The sequence below is a fragment of the Grampus griseus genome (genome assembly GCF_964374135.1).
Source record: "Grampus griseus genome assembly, chromosome: 7".
Classification (NCBI taxonomy): Eukaryota; Metazoa; Chordata; class Mammalia; order Artiodactyla; family Delphinidae; genus Grampus; species Grampus griseus.
The window spans coordinates 93,326,572-93,347,714 of NC_139001.1; the positions used below are offsets into that span (position 1 = coordinate 93,326,572).

A 21,143-nucleotide genomic window follows, 5' to 3' on the forward strand; every position below is an offset into this window, starting at 1 on the left:
CTGCATCGGCAGGCGGACTCTCAACCACTGAGCCACCAGGGAAGCCCATGACTGACTCTTAAGAGTCAAACACAATGTCAAAAGTCATTCAGACACATGCACTTTTCTGTGCCTGTACTGTCTAGATGCAGTCTGACTTACTGTTTCCTTCCTTCTCACCATAAACAGCATTAGGAAAACCCCCACAATTGAAACATCACCGATGACAAACATATGCCATCTGTCATGTAGATATTTTGGCCCTGAATTAGGAGGCGTAGCATTTACAGTTGCTGTCCATTAAGTGGGAATATTTTTGAAAGAGAGGCATTTGCATGAGCAAATGTGATTACCTGTGATTAAAAGTTTTAATTTTGTAGGCAGTTTGACAATGGAGAGGAATAAAAATTTTGCCATGAAAAAGAACAGAACCAAGAAGCCCACACAAATACAGAACAAAGTTTCTTTGCCTGCCTCATTAATAGGGTGTACTAATGAACTAATAAGTTAATTAGTCACATGCAAGATATTTGAATGGGGAAAGTTAAGACAAATTTTTTTTTATTATCATAACATTAGCTGTAATCTGTATTGTAATTTTGGAAGAAAAAAATCATGACAATTATGATGTGAAAAGTCAGTCATGGAGGCCCAGGAAAACTTAGGAAATAATTTCTATTAGAATAAAACAACAATGTATTTAAAGTTAGTGAGCAGTGTCATCACCAATGTGCCCAGGTATAAGGACAGCTTCTGATGCCTTTCAAAATTAGAGAATATACTAGTTTAGGTTATTTGAAGTGGAATGTATTATTAAAGTTTAGGAACAGAGGACAAATTCTAAGTTGGCCAAAATGACCACTGTATACACTCAACATCCTTTGGAAGAACATTTGTCACACATACAATACAAGGCCAGTAACATGAAAAAGGGAAAAACCTACACATTAAGTACAAGACAACTCCTGAGAGCAAGACTGAGGACCTGGAGGTTCCCCTGCTGGGGAGATATAAATAAGAGTAATATCTGGTAAAGGAAGTTGATGACTCACAATGATGAGTGAAGACTGCACAAGTGAGGAGAGGCAAGAACACTTCTCATCAGACCGCCCAGTGCAGATGTCTTTCTCCTGAAACTGTGGAACCCCTCAAGAGTTCCACACATTATCAAGAGCAAGAAACTGCGTAAGTAGCAGTGGAGGGTTATGTGGCCTCAGCTAATCATGCTGACATAGTCTGAGCACCTTCAAACGGCGACAAGAAGCTAAAAAGGATTCAAAGAAACCAATAAAAATTCTCCTTCAACACCTAGAGTTATAAAAGGCTGAAAAGAATACCTTATTAAACATCTGGGGCAGAAGTACACATGTAGGTGGGAAGCATAGAGAGGAATGAGTTCAGTCAAATTAGTAAGGTAGCTTTTATACTGAGATCACAGTTGTTTCCACGGAATGCTTAAAGAAAATTTGAAAGGGGCAAAAGAAAAACTATCTTTTCAGTTCTAATATGTTTGATATGCTTAGGATTTGACTGCATTTGGTTTAAAAATACCTTTCACTATACAACCACAAAAACAAAACACAAAAAAGATGTGTAAGAACTTCATTCCTTTTAAGGCACTCCTGCGGAGACTAAGACATCAAAATATCTTCACTAGGCTAGAGTTCTCAACCACAGTTAGGTCATTCTGGTCCTTGTTTTTGGTTAGCTGTTCAGCAGACATCTTAACTTGCCTTGTCTGCCTTTTGCTGTTTACCACAGGTGGATTACCAGGCTGTAGAGGAGGCTTCAGCTACGATGGCAGTGAGTACCTGGAAGCTGCTCACCTGGTACAATCTTCTCATTATGGCTTCCAACTCTTTAGTATAGAAACCTGACACTGTGGTATTCCCTGGAGGGTGCTAAGATCGGCCCACTCTTTTCATCTCACTGGTTTGCATATTCATAGGTATGCACCTATCTGAAACCTTTGACAGACTGAGTGTGGCAGTATCTTAACAGTAAGACTGAAATAAAAGCAGGATGAAAAAACAGCAATACTGAAAGCTAAGAATTCCTAACCTCACATACTCACCTGCCTGCTGTGCAGGCTGTGGCAGTGGTTGGTTTAGATGTGAACTGTAATGGACAGAAGGGACTGGGCGATACTGAGGTTGACTGGAGTGGTAGTGGCCTGGAGCACAATAACAGGCTGGCATCTAGGATAAGCATTAAGGAAAAAAGAAAAAATCAATTTTACTTCCGCAGCAGAATTTTTTTTTTCCTGCCAGGAACATTGGAGTGTAATGAGTAATAATTCTCCCAAATAGTAATCATCTGAAAACTGATTTTCTTAGCTTTAAATTTACCTGAAAAAAAAATTTTTAAATTTCAAACATAGTATACATAACAAAACACACCTACCAATTTGCCCACCGATCAGATTTAGTAGATTTAAATTTTGGGGCCATATTTGTTTCAGATTTTTCTCTCTTTTACCAAGTACTACTGAAATAGCTAAGGCTCACTCCAACATTCCTTTGCTCTATATCCCATAGAAAAAGCATTATCCTGAAGTTGGTATATATCATTCCCATAAATGTTTTTAAGCTTCTAGTGTGTGTGTAATGTTATTCATACATACAATTGTTGAGAATTTTAAAAGTGTACATTTACGGTACTCTATATAACTTCATGCAACTTATTTCGCAATTAACATTGTTTTTGAGCACAAATCGCTAGCTCATTCAATTTAACTGCTGAACAGCAATCACCACATAAATAAGCCAGTTTATCCATTCCTACACTAATGCACACTTGCACTGGTTCCATTCTTTAATTTTTCTCATATTTCTAATGCAAATTAGAATGCCAATACAAATTTTATTTGTCAATTATACTTAATAAAGCTGGAAAAATGCCAATAAGACTATCTTGATTTAGTTTTCCCTCCAGAGCTATCTGTATCAGCTGTGAATTTCTCTAAAAGTAATCTGATCTGGTTTGGGGTGAAGAATAAACAATTAATCCAGTGATATGGAAGTATGTGTTAACTTTATTAGGTTCACGGGTTCTCTTAGGTTCTGCTTATCTGACTGGGTTACTTCTAAAAGACCAGAGATCTGTGGAAATCTTAAAGAGTGCCCATTTCATCTGGAAACCAGCCAAGCACAGAATTCCTGGATCAGTTGTAGGCCAAGAGCCGCCTAAATTTTCTGTAATATTCTTCTGTTTTTGAAACATAAGACACAACATACATGTGATCCCTTAATTTTTCCTGGAGGTATCAGCAAGCAATAGATATATCCTGATTTCGGATCTAATCCATTATTATACTTTTCAGTATGTGTGATGTGTATAAATAATACATTCTTCCTTTTCTCCTAATTAAAAAAAAAAGATACTACTAAGGCAAAAATTATAACATCAAATTTTTCTTTATAATGTATACACATGCAATATATATGACAACAATAGCACAAACAATGGAGAGAGGGTAAATGGAATTATACTTTTAACATGACTAGTACATTTTTCTTGGAGTTTTATACGAACTCAAAGTAGATTTTGATAAGCTAAAGATACCTATCATAGTCCCTAAGGAAACCACATAAGCACAAGATTCAAAGGGCTGTAGACAAAAAGGCAACAGAAGAGATAAAACAGAACCCTGAAAGAATTCAAATAATATAAAGGAAGGAAAGCAAGAAGACAGGAGTAAAATACAGATATGACAAATGGAAAACAAATAGCAATGTGGCATACCTACATCTAACCATGTCAGGTGATATATTAAAGATAAAAGGACTAAACACTCCAATCAGACTGAATATATCAGGAAATACCAACTATATACTGTATGTGAACAACATACTTTAAAGGCTGCAAATAAGAGGATGGAAAAAGACATATCATTTAAGTGCTAATCAAAAGAAGCCACTAATATTAAAGTCAGATAAAACAGGTTTCAAGTACTTCAAGATCGAAGTTGGAGGACTCACACTTTTTTTTTTTTTTAACATCTTTATTGGGGTATAATTGCTTTGGAAGACTCACACTTTCTGATTTTAGACCTTACTAGAAAGGTACAGTAATAAAACAGTGTAGTACTGGCTAAAGATATAAATAGTGTAAAAATGAGAGTTGAGAAATAAACTCTTACACTTATGGTCAACTGATATTCGACAAGGGTACCAAGATTATTCAGCGGGAAAAGAAAAGTATCTTCAACAAAGGATGCTGAAATAAGTAGACATACACATGCAAAAGAATGAAGTTGGACCCTTACCTCATACCATATATAAAAATTAACTCAAAAGAGATACATGCCCTAAATATAGGAGCTAAACCCATAAAACTCTTAGCAGAAATCAGGGATACATTTTTATGACCTTCGGTCTGGAAATGGATTCTTACATATGACACCAAAAGCATGAGCAACAAAATGAAAAGATGGATAAAGTGAACTTCACCAAATTAAAAAAAAACTTTTATAAAGACATTATCAAAAATGTGAAAAGACAACCTACAGAATGGGTGAACATATTTGTAAAACACACATCTGATAAAGGTCTAGAATCCAGAATATACAAGGAATTCTTACAGCTCAACTAAATGACAATCTGATTTAAAGACAGGCAAAGGACTTACACATTTCTCCCCAGATCGACAATGGCCAACAAGCACATGAAAAGATGATCAATATCACTAATCATTATAGACATGCAAGTCAAAACCATGAGATAACCACTTCACGCCAGGATGGCAATAATAATAATAATAATAATGGTAAATAACAAATGTTGGCAAGGATGTGGAGAAACTGGAACCTTTATACACTGCAGGTAGGAATATAAAATGGTTCAGACACCATGGAAAACAACCTGGCAGTTCCTCAAAAAGTTAAACATAGAATTATCATATCATCCAGTAATTTTTTCCTAGGTATATACCCAAAGAAATGAAAACAGATACTCGAACAAATCCACGAACCTACATGCTCATAGAGCACTATTTACAATAGGCAAAAGGTGGAAACATCCCAAATTCAATAATGGTTGAAGATGAACAAATTGTGGTATATATATAAAATGGCATATTATTCAGCCATAAAAAGGCATGAAGTACTCATACGTGCTACAACAGGATTAACCCTGAAACATTATGATAAGCTAAAGAAGCCAGACACAGAATGTAACGTATTGCATGACTCCATTAATGTGAAGTATCCAGAATGGTAAATCCATTCTTTATAGAGAATAAAGACTGATGGTTGCCAGGGGCTGTGGGGTGAGGGGAATGGGTATGAACTTTTCTTTTGGGGTGATAAAAATGTTTTGGAACTAGACATAGTGATGGTTGCAAAACATTGTGAATGTACTAAATGCCACTGAATTGTTCACTTCAAACTGTTTAATTTTACGTTATGTGAACTTGATCTAAAAAAACAAAACCACAGGGCTTCCCTGTTGGCACAGTGGTTGAGAGTCCGCCTGCTGATGCAGGGGACACGGGTTCGTGCCCCAGTCCGGGAAGATCCCACATGCCGTGGAGTGGCTGGGCCCGTGGGCCATGGCCACTGAGCCTGCGCGTCCGGAGCCTGTGCTCCGCAACGGGAGAGGCCACAACAGTGAGAGGCCCGCGTACTGCAAAAAAAAAAACAAAAACCAAAAAAACAAACAAAAAACCCCCCACAAAACACTGAAATGATAGAGTACAAATTCTTTTCAAGTACAGACAAATCATTCCCCAAGAGACTACATGCTGGGACATGAAATAAGACTCAACAGGTTCTGAAACACTGAAAGCTTAGAGTAGATTCCCTGACCATATGCGACTAAAATAGAAATTGGTAACCATAAGCCCCAAACGTTTGGAAATTAACATGCTTCTAACGTATATCATGGGTCTAAAAAGTCAAAGGGGGACTTCCTTGGTGGCACAGTGGTTAAGAATCCACCTGCCAGTGCAGGGGACACGGGTTTGAGCCCTGGTCCAAGAAGATCCCACATGCTGCAGAGCAACTAAGCCTGTGCGCCACAACTACTGAGCCTGCACTCTACAGCCCGCAAGCCACAACAACTGAAGCCCGTGCACCTAGAGCCCATGCTCCGCAACAAGAGAAGCCACCGCAATGAGAAGCCCGCACTCCGCAACAAAGAGTAGCCGCTGCACGCTGCAACTAAAGAAAGCCCGTGTGCAGCAACGAAGACCCATGCAGCCAAAAATAAATAAATAAATAAATTTATAAAAAACAAAACAAAAAAACCTTATATTAGTAATAGTTCAAATAGAAAATGAATAAACAAAACTAATGAAGCCCTAAGTTGTTTTTCTTTTTTCTTTTCTTCCTTTTTTTTTTTTGCGGTACGCAGGCCTCTCACTGTTGTGGCCTCTCCCGTTGCGGAGCACAGGCTGCGGACGCGCAGGCTCAGCGGCCATGGCTCACGGGCCCAGCCACTCCGCGGCATGCGGGATCTTCCCGGACCGGGGCACAAAGCTGTGTCCCCTGCATTGACAGGCGGACTCCCAACCACTGCACCACCAGGGAAGCCCTTCTAAGCTGTTTTTCTTTTAACATCATCAAGAGAATTGATAAACCTCTAGTTAAACTAATAAAGGAAAAAGAAGACTGAAATTACTAATATCTTTAGATCCTGAAGATACTAAAAGTATAAAAAAGGGATATTACATATGAGCAACTTTATGCCAAAAAGTTTCACAACATAAATGAAATTGATACAAACTACCATCCAAAATGAAAAGGAAATTGTAACGGCCCTATATCTATTTAATACTAAAAAATAAGAATTCATAATTTAAAAACCTTCCCTGCAAAAGAAATCCAGGTCCAGATGGATTCATTAGTGCAATTCTAGCAAATATTCAAGAAGAAATAACACCAATTCTACATAAAATCCTTTAGAAAATAAAGGAGGGAACACTATCCAACTCATTTTGAGGTCAGTACCACCCTGGGTACTACAACCTGAAAAAGACATTACAAGCAAACTACAGACTGATATCCTTCATGAACATACATGCAAAAATCCATAAGAAAATACTAGCAAATTGAACGCAGTGATATATAAAAAAGATAACTATATCATGATATATATATCACTACATATCGCGAGGTATGTTCCAGAAACAAAAGGTTAGTTTAACATTCAAAAGTCAAAGTAATTTACTGTATAAGTAGACTAAAGGGGAAAAAACCCCACACGATCACCTCAATAGATGCCAAAAAAATTTTTTTACAAGATTAATATCCATTCATGGTAAAGACTCTTAGCAAACTAGGAATATTAGAAAATTGTACAAAAATCCCCACATATAGTATCACAGTTAATGAAAGACTGAACGCTTACCCTTACGGCTGGAAACAAGGAAAGCATATATACTTTCAAAACTTATATTTAAGTTAATACATGGATTCTAGAGATTTTTACTTCCCTCTGTTGTGTTGAAAGTATTCAACATAAGGGCTCCTAGCTAATGTAATAAGGCAAGAAAAAGAAACAAAAGGTATATAGATTGGAAAGGATAATATATGTAGAATAATCAAATTTAGAAAGTCCACAGGATAAAAGATCAGTATATAAAAAACAATTATATTTCTACATACTAGCAATGAACAAATAGAAAATAAAATTTTAAAATAATCTCCTTTAGAATATCACCTTAAAACATTCAATATTTAGGGATATATTAAAAAAATACGTGTAACACTTGTGTGATGAAAACTACAAAATACTGTTGACAAAAAATTAAGGAAGATCTAAATAAATGGAGAGAGATACCATGTTCGTGCATTGGACGATTCAATGGTGTTAAGATGTTAATTCTCCCCAAAATGATCTACCTCTTCTTAAAATGTATCATTTTATTTTTATAGTGCATTTACTTTACTGTGTTTCTCTTAAGCTAATCAGAACAAAAAAACTTCTCAGAGTCAGAAGGAAACTCAAAGATCACATAGTGTAACCCTCCAACTGAAGTGTCTACATGTCATGTGGTTGTCTAGCATGAACTTGAAAATCTCCAAAAGGGAAGATGACTACAAGCTTTGCTTACAGGTTCTCACAAATCCTATCCATGCGAAATTAAAAATAAGCTCTCTAGGGGCTTCCCTGATGGCGCTGGGGTTGAGAATCTGCCTGCCAATGCAGGGAACACGGGTTTGGGCCCTGGTCTGGGAAGATCCCACATGCCGCGGAGCAACTGGGCCCGTGAGCCACAACTACTGAGCCTGCGCGTCTGGAGCCTGTGCTCCGCAACAAGAGAGGCCGCGACAGTGAGAGGCCCGCGCACCACGATGAAGAGTGGCCCCCGCTCGCCGCAACTAGAGAAAGCCCTCGTGCAGAAACGAAGACCCAACACAGACAAAAATAAATTAATTAATTAAAAAAAATTAAAAAAAAAACCTCTCTAAAGTTAAAAGTGATCTTAAATGAGAGGCTTCCACAGGAGAGAAAAGATGAAAAAGCAATGTACCTGTGGAGAGGGCTGTTGAATATATCCTTGCTGCTGGAGCACAGGCTGGCTGACAGGATGACCAGAGGCAGAATAGCCAGCAGTAGGGACTGGCTGCCCAGGTGGTAGCGGAGGAGGAGGCGGTGGCGGCGGTGGTGGAGGGGCTGCTGTCATGATATAACCAGACTGCTGTGGGGACTGAAGAACAACAGTGGACTGGAACATGGTGGCGTGAGGATCAGAACCATCTGCAGATGGCTGGCGGGCAAGACTCATGTGGCTAAACTGAGACCCAAGGTTGTCCTGCTAACAAAGGGAGAAGTCAGAAATCAGTAAGCTTTCCATACATAGACCAAACTTATCAAAGAAAACTACTTCACATATTTTAAGAAGAGTTGCAGTAGTATATATTACGGAAATCATGTATCTGCAACAGACATGACTTAATAGAAGAACAGCTTCAAGAAAATTAGAACTCTAAGGCAGCAAGGTAGGACTATTACAATGCTATCATTGCAAATTACTCATAAAATATATCTAACAGAAATGTATAGCATGCAGAAAAGAGTAGGGTGTAACATTACACAATAAAAAAATGAAAAGACACTATCTAAATGAAGACTAAAGGCACACTTTTATATTATACAATTAACATTTTCTGAAAGGACTTTGAAGACCAGGAGTCTAGCAGCGCATGGTACTAATTACTCTTTACTTTAAATCGGTGCCCTTCTTCCCAGAAGGCAAGATTCAGGTTCTATGCATTTCTGTATCTCCTCCCATACCTAACAATCAAATATACTAGCAGAAATGAAATAAAATATATAAAATCTACCCTCCCTGATGCACACTCTAATCTCTCAACAATAATTTGGTCATAAACTCTTCCACAGTGTTTATCCTTAAGTCAGATGTTAGACAAATATAATCCAAATGACAGTTTCCTACTGCTTTTGCTACTTAAGAGAGCCGGCAATGGTGCCCAGCCAAGAAAGAGTTACGATTTATATGCCATCTGACAAATGTTTCTCTGACTCAACAGCATAAGGATCAATTCTGACTAGTCTACATAATATCACTGATATGACGATAATGGAGTTAAAAAGGCATTCCCTTGCTCCCAAGGAGCCACAGACTGGCGACAATATGTACCATATTTTGTTAAGAGGGAAAATTTGAAAAAAAGTTACTTAAAATATTGCGGTAATTGAGTTGTTAGATCAAAGCTGTTGACATGTCTGCAATTTCTATAATCTGCTGGTTTCTGCAAAGTAAATTAAGGCTATGGAGATGATAAAGGGACTGAAAAAAAAGGGAACCTGACTTAGTGACTGAAAGTATATGGCTTTACTCTTCCCAAATGGTTGTTCTGACAGAGTCTAGCACTATTCATAGAATTCAATGAATAGTTTCAGAAGAGGAAAATATACTTACAAATACCTACTAGCTGTAATTACAACGTAATATGGCCAAATATTTTAAAAAGAGATACCATAACTATATACCACCATCAGAGTCATCTTGGTAAAAAAAGTCATTTTCTTAATCCAATGATCTGCCATTTTTCCAAAACATTTTTGAGGTTTTTATGGTATTTCTAAAAATGTTGTCAACCTTCTCAATGCTGGCAAAATTTCATTTTTTTCAGACTGAAAGTGATTTTCGAAAATCATTCAGAGCCAAGGCTGGTAAATAAGGTTGCCTCAAGCTTAAAACAAAAACACCCCCAACAAAACAAAACATTTCTAAAAAGTGGCAAGTGATTTTAAGATATAGCTTATAATTTAACCTGGATGTGATTTCAAAATGTGATGGCCAGATAGTCTGAAAAATAAGAGCATCACTGGGAAAAGTATACTGGTGGTTAGGCAGATTCATCTAAAGGGAAGGACATTAACACTTATTGAATATCTATTTCATGTTAGGCACTATGCAGGAGGTACTTTATATGGTGCCCTCATATGCTCAGTAACTAGAGAAGGTCACAGAGAGAACACATGGCAACGGTGTATCTGAGTTCTTACTGAGATGTATAACTTGGGGCATACTTTGGATTAAATGAAGTACCATCATTTTTAGTCACAGATTACATATCTAGAGATCCTCTTTGGAAATACACTAAGGAGGATGTCTTGTGTAATTGGAAGCTCCAATTCACCCTAATGACTGATACTAAGTCTACTGGACCTGGGGCACTGGGGAAAGAACAGAAAGCCTAAACCCAGATGAAAGCTGCCACCCCAGGACCGCACAGACCTGCACTGGCCTCAATGAGAAAATTAGCTAAAACATCTTAGGACTTGAAAAGGGAGGAAAAGATTAGGCTTTATACAATCACTGTGATAAGCCAATATAACAAATATTTTATGGAAGAGAATAAATTATTTCTAATACAGGTTAGAAATGCTTTTTCAAAATGTATGTAACCCTGACTTTAGAAAATCACAAAAGAACATAACACATCAATCACATTCACAAGGATTCATCACACATCCATCCACAGAAACAACGCAGGAGGTGAATAGAGATATAGTACCACGGAGTATTGCTGGGTGGGTGAGACTGGCAGGAACGGGGATGGGTAAGGGGCTGTAGAGTACTGAACAGGCTGTGAAGAGGGCTGCAGAGGACGAATAGGCTAAGGAATAACAGGTTGGCAAACAATGTTAATGTCGGAATAAAATGTTAGAAGAATTGCATAAAATGGAAAGTTACACTTTTTTTGGCAATAACTTAAAACTACAAAGTCACCTAAAATACAACATTATAGGAAACAACAAAAACAATACTAAGCGAAGAAACTCTACATAGAAAAATTTTGAGAACATACATTTAAATTTAAAACATAATTAGAAAGATAATTTTTTTCATAAAAGTATTTATTAGATTCACTGCAACAGGTAATTTAGACATTTCAAATCCTATTATCTAACAAGACCCCTGGGTTAAGTCAGTAAAAGCAAAACCATTTATCCTTACTTCCTGGTTTGATGACGGGGCTGTTCTACTTAGCTATGTAACACTAAGTAATAAAAGAAAAACTTCACTCACTCTTATTATCAGACAGTATATCTTACATAATACCTATGGCCAAGTATCCTCTCTATTTGATAAGGTATGATTAGATAACTCTTTTGGGACCAAACTGCCTAAATTTTAGCAATTTTTAAACAAAAATGTACTGTGAGTACCATTAATAGCCTAAAGAAAACACACACATACATATAAGCGCGTCCACACACACACAAACAGATCTTTTTACATGAGGAAGATAAACACAGTTTTCTTCTCACTAAAAATTTTTACTGAGAGAATATTAGGAGCTGAGAAACTACACTTGGTCTTTGAACAACTCAGGGATTAGGGGCACTGACCCTCTGCACGGTCAAAAATCTGTGTATAACTTATGGTTGGTCCTGTGCCTGCAGATTCTACTCCACAGATTCAACCAATCACAGATCATGTATACTGTAGTTATGTATTTAGTGAAAAAAATCTATGTATAAGTGGACCCTCGCAGTTCAAACCCATGTGGTTTGACGATCCACTGTAATTATTTGAAATTCTTTTTACTAACGAAATACTCCTGCATTCCAGAGAAAAAAAATTTTAAGTTTTATGTTTCCCAAGGGCACTCAAAACACAGGTGTTCTGAAACATGAAAGAGGTTTCAATCCTTTCTAAATTTTAGGGAATACAGCTGGCCATCTACAGGCTAATAATGGCATTTAGTTTCCCAGTCTTACATTTATATAGTTTATTACAAAGGACAATATATATATTGGTTTAATGACTATCATAATCTACCATTCAGGTGGCAATCAGGTTAAGGGAAATTAAGTGACCTGTATACAACCATTTAAACAAGCACTGGAGGAACCCAAGTCATTTTATCTAATGAAAACTCTTAGTTTTGGTTACAATATATATACATGAATCTCCCTGGACAATATCTCCAAACAGTATACTTCAGAAACGCAAAATTAACTAAATAAGATTTAGTTAATTTTGGGAACTAAAATTAACTAAATTAACAGGGAATAATCTAGATAAGGAGAAATTCTTAGGACTAAGACGTATAATGATGAGTTTGCCCTTCCACCACAAAATCAACACAACAGTTTCTGGAAAAAATGAAAGGCTTAGATTAGTTTAGAATTCCACAAAAAATTCTGGAGCTAACATACTAAAAAAAGTATAAGCTGAAAATCTACAGAGTAGCCACTGGTTCCTCACTAACCTCTTGATTAGAAATTAGCAAGCTTCCTAATGGATGACAGCACATATCACACTAAATGAGGTGTTGTGGCTTTAAAACTACCAAGTACAAGCTATATAATGTGTTATTAAGTCAGACAACCATTAAGACACAACTTTCTTCCAGAAAACGTGACCTACTAGGTCAGTGTCAGATGAAACAAAAGCCTTAGTCTGCTGGGGCGTAAAAGAAAGAAGAACACTGTGAGCACTAAGGGTAGGACTTAATGTCTGCTAGAGTGTCAAGTGGTAATGAGAAAAATGTGGGCTAGAAGACTGGCTGATCAAAGTGAAATTCTGACACTAAGTAGAAAGGAAAAAGCGTTAGCACTTCCTTTTTCCTACTTAAATTGCAACTGGCTGTAAAATAACATCCACTTAAAGTGACTGGTTTCAAGAACGCAGCCCATTTGAAGGCTTTGGAAATCACAGCATTACTGTGTTTGGTTATTTGAAATTTCATGGATGGATTATCTCAGTGTGCAAGAGATCGCTACTGAGTATCATTTGTTCATCAATTCTCTATTCTTGTATTTGACGAAGAATTACCAGAAACACCTGAAGCAATGCCAGGAAAAACAGCCATGAAGTTTGAGGCATACCCCAATATTTCAAGTTATAGTCTATTAAGACAGCATTTCTTTTTTTTTTTGCGGTATGCGGAGCTCTCACTGTTGTGGCCTCTCCCGTTGCGGAGCACAGGCTCTGGACACGCAGGCTCAGCGGCCATGGCTCACGGGCCCAGCCTCTCCGCAGCGTGTGGGATCTTCCCAGACCGGGGCACGAACCCATGTCCCCTGCATCAGCAGGCGGACTCTCAACCACTGCGCCACCAGGAAAGCCCTAAGACAGCATTTCTAAACTAAGCTGCCTACATCTTCACTTAGGACTGTCTTTTAAAGCTAAATCAGGCAAAGCTATTTCTAAGAGATAATAATCTGAAACATATAACCACAGATTAAACCCTTAGGATTTTTTGAAGGTGCCTGGCTAACATTATTTCCATTGAATTAAATCAAATGAAAATCAGCCCTATAAAGCTCCTGGTGAAATTCACAGCACTGCAAAGATGACCACACAATAGCAGATGAAAGGGAAACACTTCAAGACCAAGTTGAATGAAACCAAGGCAGAGAAGGCCAGGGAGGGAGTTTTATGTAGTTTAATATGTACCTGAGTGTATGTAATCAAACGGGGTTGGGAAGTAGGTATGGGAGTCTTTGGAAGTAGTTTTAGACAGTTTCCTCTACATATATGAATTCATTGTATGGTCCTGGAAATGCATCAAACACCTTGAAGTCCTACTGCAGAGAAACTGCCTTGCCCAGTATTACAAGTCTTAATTGCCAGAGCAATAATTATTTGCATTAGTTTAAAAATATTTGATAACTTTATCAAACTGCTCATACATTTTTCACCCCTGCAGTACAAATATAACTTGTGAATAAAACTAATGAAATTTCTCCAGTCCAAGTTTATCACTATACTTCTTTCACAAAACATTACTCTGCATGTTCTCACCAGTGGAATATTTAGATCGTCTTCCAGGGAAAAAGAGGTGCATATAACTGTACAAACTGCCTTTGATATGCTACACAACCTTTAAAAGATAGAATGAAAGTAAGAATTTACACTAGTATAGTCAAGTTCAGCAAGAATGAGTAACACATCTACAGGGGAAAAGCTTGAATGTGAAAATGCATGTGTAAACTCTAAACATTTATACAAATTCAAGATATTATTAAGAGTACTACTGAGAATTCTAAATCAATGTTTCTGTCTTTATCTTTCACAGAGCAGGTGGGGTGGAGAGTACCTTGTAGCGAGGCGAGTCAACTCAGTTTCTTCTAAGTGCTTGATCTGTTGAATCTTAGAACAACTCACTTTGCTCACTGGGGTAATGAACTATCTTAGTTTTGCTTTTTATTCCTCTGGTCCCTTGCCTGCTGTTGTGAAATGCAAGGTATAAAATACTCACCATACAGGGTCGTGAGATAAAAATTTCCCTTCCTTCCAATATATATTCTGTTTTCATTAGCAGAAAAGCCCTTGAAGTTAACCTCTCTTCCTACGAGCGATGAGTAGGACATCACTGGTGGAGAATACTAAAGTTCTAAGAGACACTTACTTGGGCTCTCTCGATTCTAATTAGTGACTTTAGTCACAAATATGCAAAGGCAGGTGAACTTAGCATTGTGTAATCGTGGACGTGTGCACCTGTGAGAAGATGTGATGGGCTGCTTGCTGCTGAGGTGGCAGTGCTGGCAGAGGCGGCTGTGGAGGTCCAGGCACTTGGGCTCTAACTGGCTGCTGAGTCACAGGAGGGCTACACACAACTGGACTCCCATCTGGGTTTAGGAAGGGCTGACCTGAAAATTTTAAAAAGGAAGAACAAAAGATCATTTACGACGGAGACCGAATATAGGTCTCTCTACAGACAACTTACAGCACATGTCTGCAGTCCTGATTCATAATTCCAAAAGCGTCAAGGTTCTGGAAACCAAAAGCTTTTCTTACCTTGGAAAGCAAAGCCTGACCTTACACGAGCCTATTAATAGTCTTTATATTTCCCACTTAGAGTAAATATTCAAAATTTTTGCTGTGGTGTTTTACTATGGGGGTGCCGTGCCAGAAACCACTTGAGTTGTTTTATACTACACAGTATTTTCCAAGAAACTCAATTCTGAAACACATCTTGCTCAAGGGATTGAGTTACAGGATTGTGTAACATTTCAGTTTCAAGGGGAAAAAAAAAATACTTGACTTTGGGATACTGGAAATTTATTAATTAGCCTGTTAGATGGTAAGAAATATCTAATTTACAGGTCACACTGCATATATTTAACTAGTAAGATTAAAAGCTGATGAAAATTAAAATGGTTGATAACTTCAAATTTCAAATTGTGGAGTTGATGGCAGTGTCCTTATTTTATAACTTCTAACTTGTTAAAAGTAGAAAATAATTTAAAAATTCTAAATAATTTTCTAAAAAAATTTCCTTTCACTTCCAATGAGCTTTACTCATAGGTAAGAAATAAAACGAGAGAGAACTTTAGTACTGATCTTGAGGCTTATTCTTATTGGTTACCAATTACGGGAGGAATACTTTTAAGTAACTCTCTACACATACATTCTAAACAAGTTTTTCTTATTATGCAAAGTAATATTCTTAGAAATAACTAACAAATACAGAATAACTAACAAATACAGATCAGAAAGTAAATAAATTCCCCATAATCTTATCATCAACAATTTGGATACCTTCCTTCCAGACTTTTTCAATGTACACATAAACAGATTCAAAGAGTAGTATTTTTCCTTGCTATACACTGAATGATTTAAAAAAACACACTAGATTATTAAAAAAAGAAAGAAAGAAAAATGAAAGGACTATGTGAAATAAAGAGATCATTGACTACATACCCTTTTAGGATGGGAAGAATATCTATGTGTCTTAAACTGCCTTCAAAACATCCTCTCTTTAAAATAAACTTGTGACATATAATAAAATAATATTTGGGAAAGCAGAATACACTGTTCCATTGCTGTCAAGTGGAAAAAATTCTCCAAAGTCAAACTATTTTCATCAGTTAATTTCCTGATAATTTATGTGATGGTTATAGATAACTAAAAGCAAGCCATGCTGGATATTTGTTGATTGTTATAAATAATTTTGAAAAAAAAAATGGTAGAGAAGACTTGAGTGAAAGCACGTTTAAAAGTAACTTAAGGATTGTGTGAAAAAAGCTGGATGTGTGGTGATGCTGTTCTCAAAAACAAAGAGATCACTTTTGGGCTAATTTAAAATTAAGTATACAATTTAATTTCAGGTTGCTTAGTTTCTCATTTCTACTCAAATGAAGCTTCCACGTTACCAAAACCATGTTAACTAATATTCTGAATTAAAAATAATAGAAAATAGTAAAATATTAAATCATCTTATATTCTGCCCCAGGAAAACAGGAAGTTTAGTAATATAATAGACTTGAAGGATCAGAAGATAACGGTTATAAAGCAAAAACTGAGTTTCTGAAGAGTCAGTTATTTACGCTAATTCCATTTTTACAACAGAAACAAAAGTTTGAATACTTTATCTTAAAAAAGAGATGCAAATGAAATCTGAAGGTAACAAGTTCCCAGCCATGGTTTTTTCTACAACAAACAAAAGGCAGGTTTCAGGACACTCAGAGACTCTGACACTCTCACCTGTATCTACCTTGCCCAACTACTGCCATGCTGATATGACCACATTAGCTAAATCTGAATCTTTAAGGAAGGTTATTGAATGACTTAAGGTTATTTTCATTATCTTACCATATGATTGGGCTATGTTATTTTGATTAGAAACCAAAACTTCTTGCCATTTAAAAAAAATTTTATTTTCTCAATATAAGTCATTTTTGCCAATATACATAATGAAATGTATTATGACTGCAGTTTCTTAATCTCTCTGAAGTTCAGTTTCCTTATCTGTAAATGTAGATTTCACCTACCTAACAGGGTTGCTATAAGTAATGTATTTAAAGCACATAACACAGTACATGACACATGATAAACAATAAATACAAAGTACTATCTAATTGCAAGGAATGTGTTGTCAATATTAATTCATAACGACTATCTATTTTCTTTCACTACTAATAAGATGTTCTTTAGCTTTTCCTAAGTAGAAAACAGTTACCATATTCAGAAGAGCAATTACTTATGGGTTCTTTCCACCGCATTACGTAAGAAGTAAGAGCTGCTAAGGTTCTCCTTCTTCATGAAATGCATACTATTTTTCCCACAGTAAAACTGTTCTATCAAATAAAGTTCTTTCAAAGGTGGTTGTCCCATTTCTAGGAAATGAATTGTTTCTTAATTATTTGGCCTAAAAGATGATGTCATGGATGTCACAAGGAGAAAAATACTTTCTGATATAAATGTCTTTTAACATTCTCTAGCATAAAGTGTTTTTATTAAAGTTCTAGGGAAAATGCTAATCACACATGAAATATAAAAAGCTGACAATGCATATACAGATAATACATTTAATACATATTCTTTAGTTTTCAGATAACTCCTGATATCTCAACTGAAATAAACCTTTTTCTGGATACCAACCTGTTTGTGGGTTGATCAGAATACTGCCAGGTGGTATGCCTGTCGCTTCCAAGGGAAGCAAAAAGAAGCTAGTGCTAGGAGATGCGACTTGCCCATTTAGGCCACCATCAAAGGAAAGAGAACTATGAGTGCTGACAGTTGGATAGACGACAGGTGCGCCATGAGAAGACTGGCTGAGAGCTGTACCTGGAAGAGGCTGCTGGATGTGAGAGAGAGAGCCCGTAGATGACCCTACACTACCAGAAGACTCAGAACCTAGGGGAGGAGTAATGAAAAAGAGGGAATTTTTTAAACCTCATATAAAAACGCAGGTTTTAAATAAGTAACAATAAAATTCACATTGCATAACATGCAGTTACCACATAAAAGCATGAACTATTTTTGACTTACTGTACAATTTTGCTTCCCCTCTCCACCAAGAACATGTTTAATACAGCAAAACTGATCACATAAGTTGCAAAAGAAGTCATAGCCAAAGCATGCAACTAAAGCAAGTCTATAATACTGGGTTGGCCAAAAGATTCGTTCGGTTTTTTTCCGTAAGATGGCTCTAGTAGCACTTAGTTCTCTTTAACTTTATTTGAAACAAGTTTGTTAGACTGTATGTGACAGCTGCAGTTAAAAAAAAACTTACCAAAATTGGTGAATTTTTGTAAAGCCATTTTAATATTGAAGATGGAAGAAAATAGCAACATTTTCGGCATATTATGCTTTATTATTTGAAAAAAGGTAAAAACGCAACTGAAACGCAAAAAGAGATTTGTGCCGTGTATGGAGAAGGTGCTGCGACTGATCGAATACGTCAAAAGTGGTTTGCGAACTTTCGTGATGGATATTTCCTGCTGGACGATACTCCAGAGCTAAGTAGACTAGTTGAAGTTGACAGCGATCAAACTGAGACGTTAATTGAGAACAATCAACGTTATACTACATAGGAGATAGGTGACATACTCAAAATATCCAAATCAAGCATTGAAAATCATTTGCACTAGCCTGGTTATGTGAATCGCTTTGATGTTTGGGTTCCACGTAAGTTAAGTGAAAAAAACCTTCTCGACTGTATTTCTACATGAAATTCTCTACTGAAATGTAATGAAATCGGTTTTTTTTTTTTTTTTTTTTGCGGTATGGGGGCCTCTCACTGCTGTGGCCTCTCTCCCGTTGCGGAGCACAGGCTCCGGACGTGCAGGCTCAGCGGCCATGGCTCACGGGCCCAGCCGCTCTGCGGCATGTGGGATCTTCCCGGACCGGGGCATGAACCTGCGTCCACTGCATTGGCAGGCGGACTCTCAACCACTGCGCCACCAAGAAGTCCCGAAATCGTTCCGTTTTTAAAACACATTGTGACGGGCGATGAAAAGTGGATACTATAAGATAACGTGGAATGGAAGAGATCATGGGGCAAGTGAAATGAACCACCAACCACACCAAAGGCCACTCTTCATCCAAAGAAGGTGACTGTGTAAATAGTGGGATTGGAAGGGGGTCCTCTATTATAAGCTCCTTCCGGAAAACCAAACGATTCACTCCAAGAAGTACTGCTCCCAGTTAGACCAAATGAAAGCAGCACTCGAAGAAAAGCGTCCAGAATTAGTCAACAGAAAACACATAATCTTCCATCGAGGTAACGCAAGATGGCATGTTTCTTTTTTTTTTCTTTTTTTTTTTTGGTGGTACGGGGGCCTCTCACTGTTGTGGCCTCTCCCGTTGCGGAGCACAGGCTCCGGACGTGCAGGCTCAGCGGCCATGGCTCAGGGGCCCAGCCGCTCCGCGGCATGTGGGATCTTCCCGGACCAGGGCACGAACCCGTGTCCCCTGCATCGGCAGGCGGACTCTCAACCACTGCGCCACCAGGGAAGCCCGGCATGTTTCTTTGATGACCAGGCAAAAACTGTTGCAGCTTGGCTGGGAAGTTCTGATTCATCTGCCGTATTCACCAGACATTGCACCTTTGGATTTCCATTTATTTCAGTCTTTACAAAATTCTCTTAATGGAAAAAAAATTTCAATTCTCTTGAAGACTGTAAAAGGCACCTGGAACAGTTCTTTGCTCAAAAAGATAAAAAGTTTTGGGAAGATGGAATTATGAAGTTGCCTGAAAAATGGCAGAAGGCAATGGAACGGTGAATATGTTGTTCAATAAAGTTCTTGGTGAAAATGAAAAATGTGTCTTTTATTTTTACTTAAAAACCGAAGGCACTATTTGGCCAACCCAGTAACAGCAGCCACAGACAGCCACAAAAAACACATTACCCACATTCCCAAAAGGACAAAGTTATGTATACTTTTACCTTTTAGATTAACACCTAGGAATATACAGATTATAATTTTTCCCCCAGGACAAAGAACTTAGCACAGCCAAATGCCCAAAACCTCTTATATCAGAAACCCCTTATCTATAAGAACACAGAAAGATTAAGAGTAGTGTAGGAAATATCAAAAATGATAATTCTCTATCAAGAGAAACAACTGTCAGGTTTCACTGCAGACTTTCATTTTCAGCTCGTAATCATAGCATCTTCCTGTAACGTAAAGTCAACTTTCAATTTTTTATCATAGCAAGGGACAAAGGTAGAATAAAAATATTCTAAGTACTTACATTAGCATCAGCTTAAAATTTATTTCTCACTGTACTTAATAAGCTAATTTGATAATTTATTTTTAACTGCTTTCCTGCCTCCAATCTACTTAATTTTCTATTATACAGAGACTGAAGAAGTCACCGACTTTCAGTATAATGGCTTAAGGTAGACAATGAGACAATGAAAGAAAAGAAAAGATTTTGATGATGTAAATAGTTAATTAGGTTTTGAATAACAGAATTGACTCTGGGATGGAGAATTAATTTTTAATGAATGACATAAACAAATATGATACACTACAGCGACTGCCTCGGAAGGATAACTTCTATTTTAAGTTGTGCCAAAAATGACTATCTCCAAGAACTATATGAAAAAAAGTTTTTTCCTAATAAAAGAATTAAATATTTATTTTCATCTCTGAAGATAATATAGATTATAAATAGTACATGTTCTAAAAATGTTTTAGGGACTTCCCTGGTGGTCTAGTGGTTGAGAATATGTCTTGCAATGCAGGGTCACTGGTTTGATCCCTGGTCAGGGAACTAAGATCCCACATGCTGCTGGGCAACTGGGTCCGTGCGCTGCAACTACTGAGCCTGTGCAGAGCCTGTGCAGTCTGGAGCCTGCGCACCGCAACAAAAGATCCCACGTGCCATAACTAAGACTCGATGCAGCAAAAAAATATAAATAAATAAATTTAAAAAAATGTTTTCATTTGGCTGTGTGTCTAAATGACTTTCTCACAACACATGAGTAGTTTTTTTTCCT

The 21,143-nt window shown here is 37.2% G+C and overlaps 1 protein-coding gene across 9 annotated transcripts in view; it reads right to left on the minus strand.

The window, feature by feature from the left end:
- R3HDM1 (R3H domain containing 1) overlaps positions 1-21,143 on the minus strand; it is a 114,595-nt gene that overhangs the window by 53,284 nt on the left and 40,168 nt on the right. For 6 of the 9 annotated variants that reach the window (XM_082658214.1, XM_082658211.1, XM_082658210.1 and 3 more), the window contains 5 exons: positions 17,794-18,048; positions 14,908-15,059; positions 10,970-11,071; positions 8,455-8,739; positions 2,054-2,177 (listed from right to left, as the gene is read on the minus strand). In XM_082658214.1, the coding sequence (XP_082514340.1) occupies positions 2,054-2,177; positions 8,455-8,739; positions 10,970-11,071; positions 14,908-15,059; positions 17,794-18,048 (918 nt within the window). The remainder of the gene's footprint in view (positions 1-2,053; positions 2,178-8,454; positions 8,740-10,969; positions 11,072-14,907; positions 15,060-17,793; positions 18,049-21,143) is intronic. The other 3 variants (XM_082658215.1, XM_082658213.1, XM_082658212.1) reach the window with 3 other exon arrangements.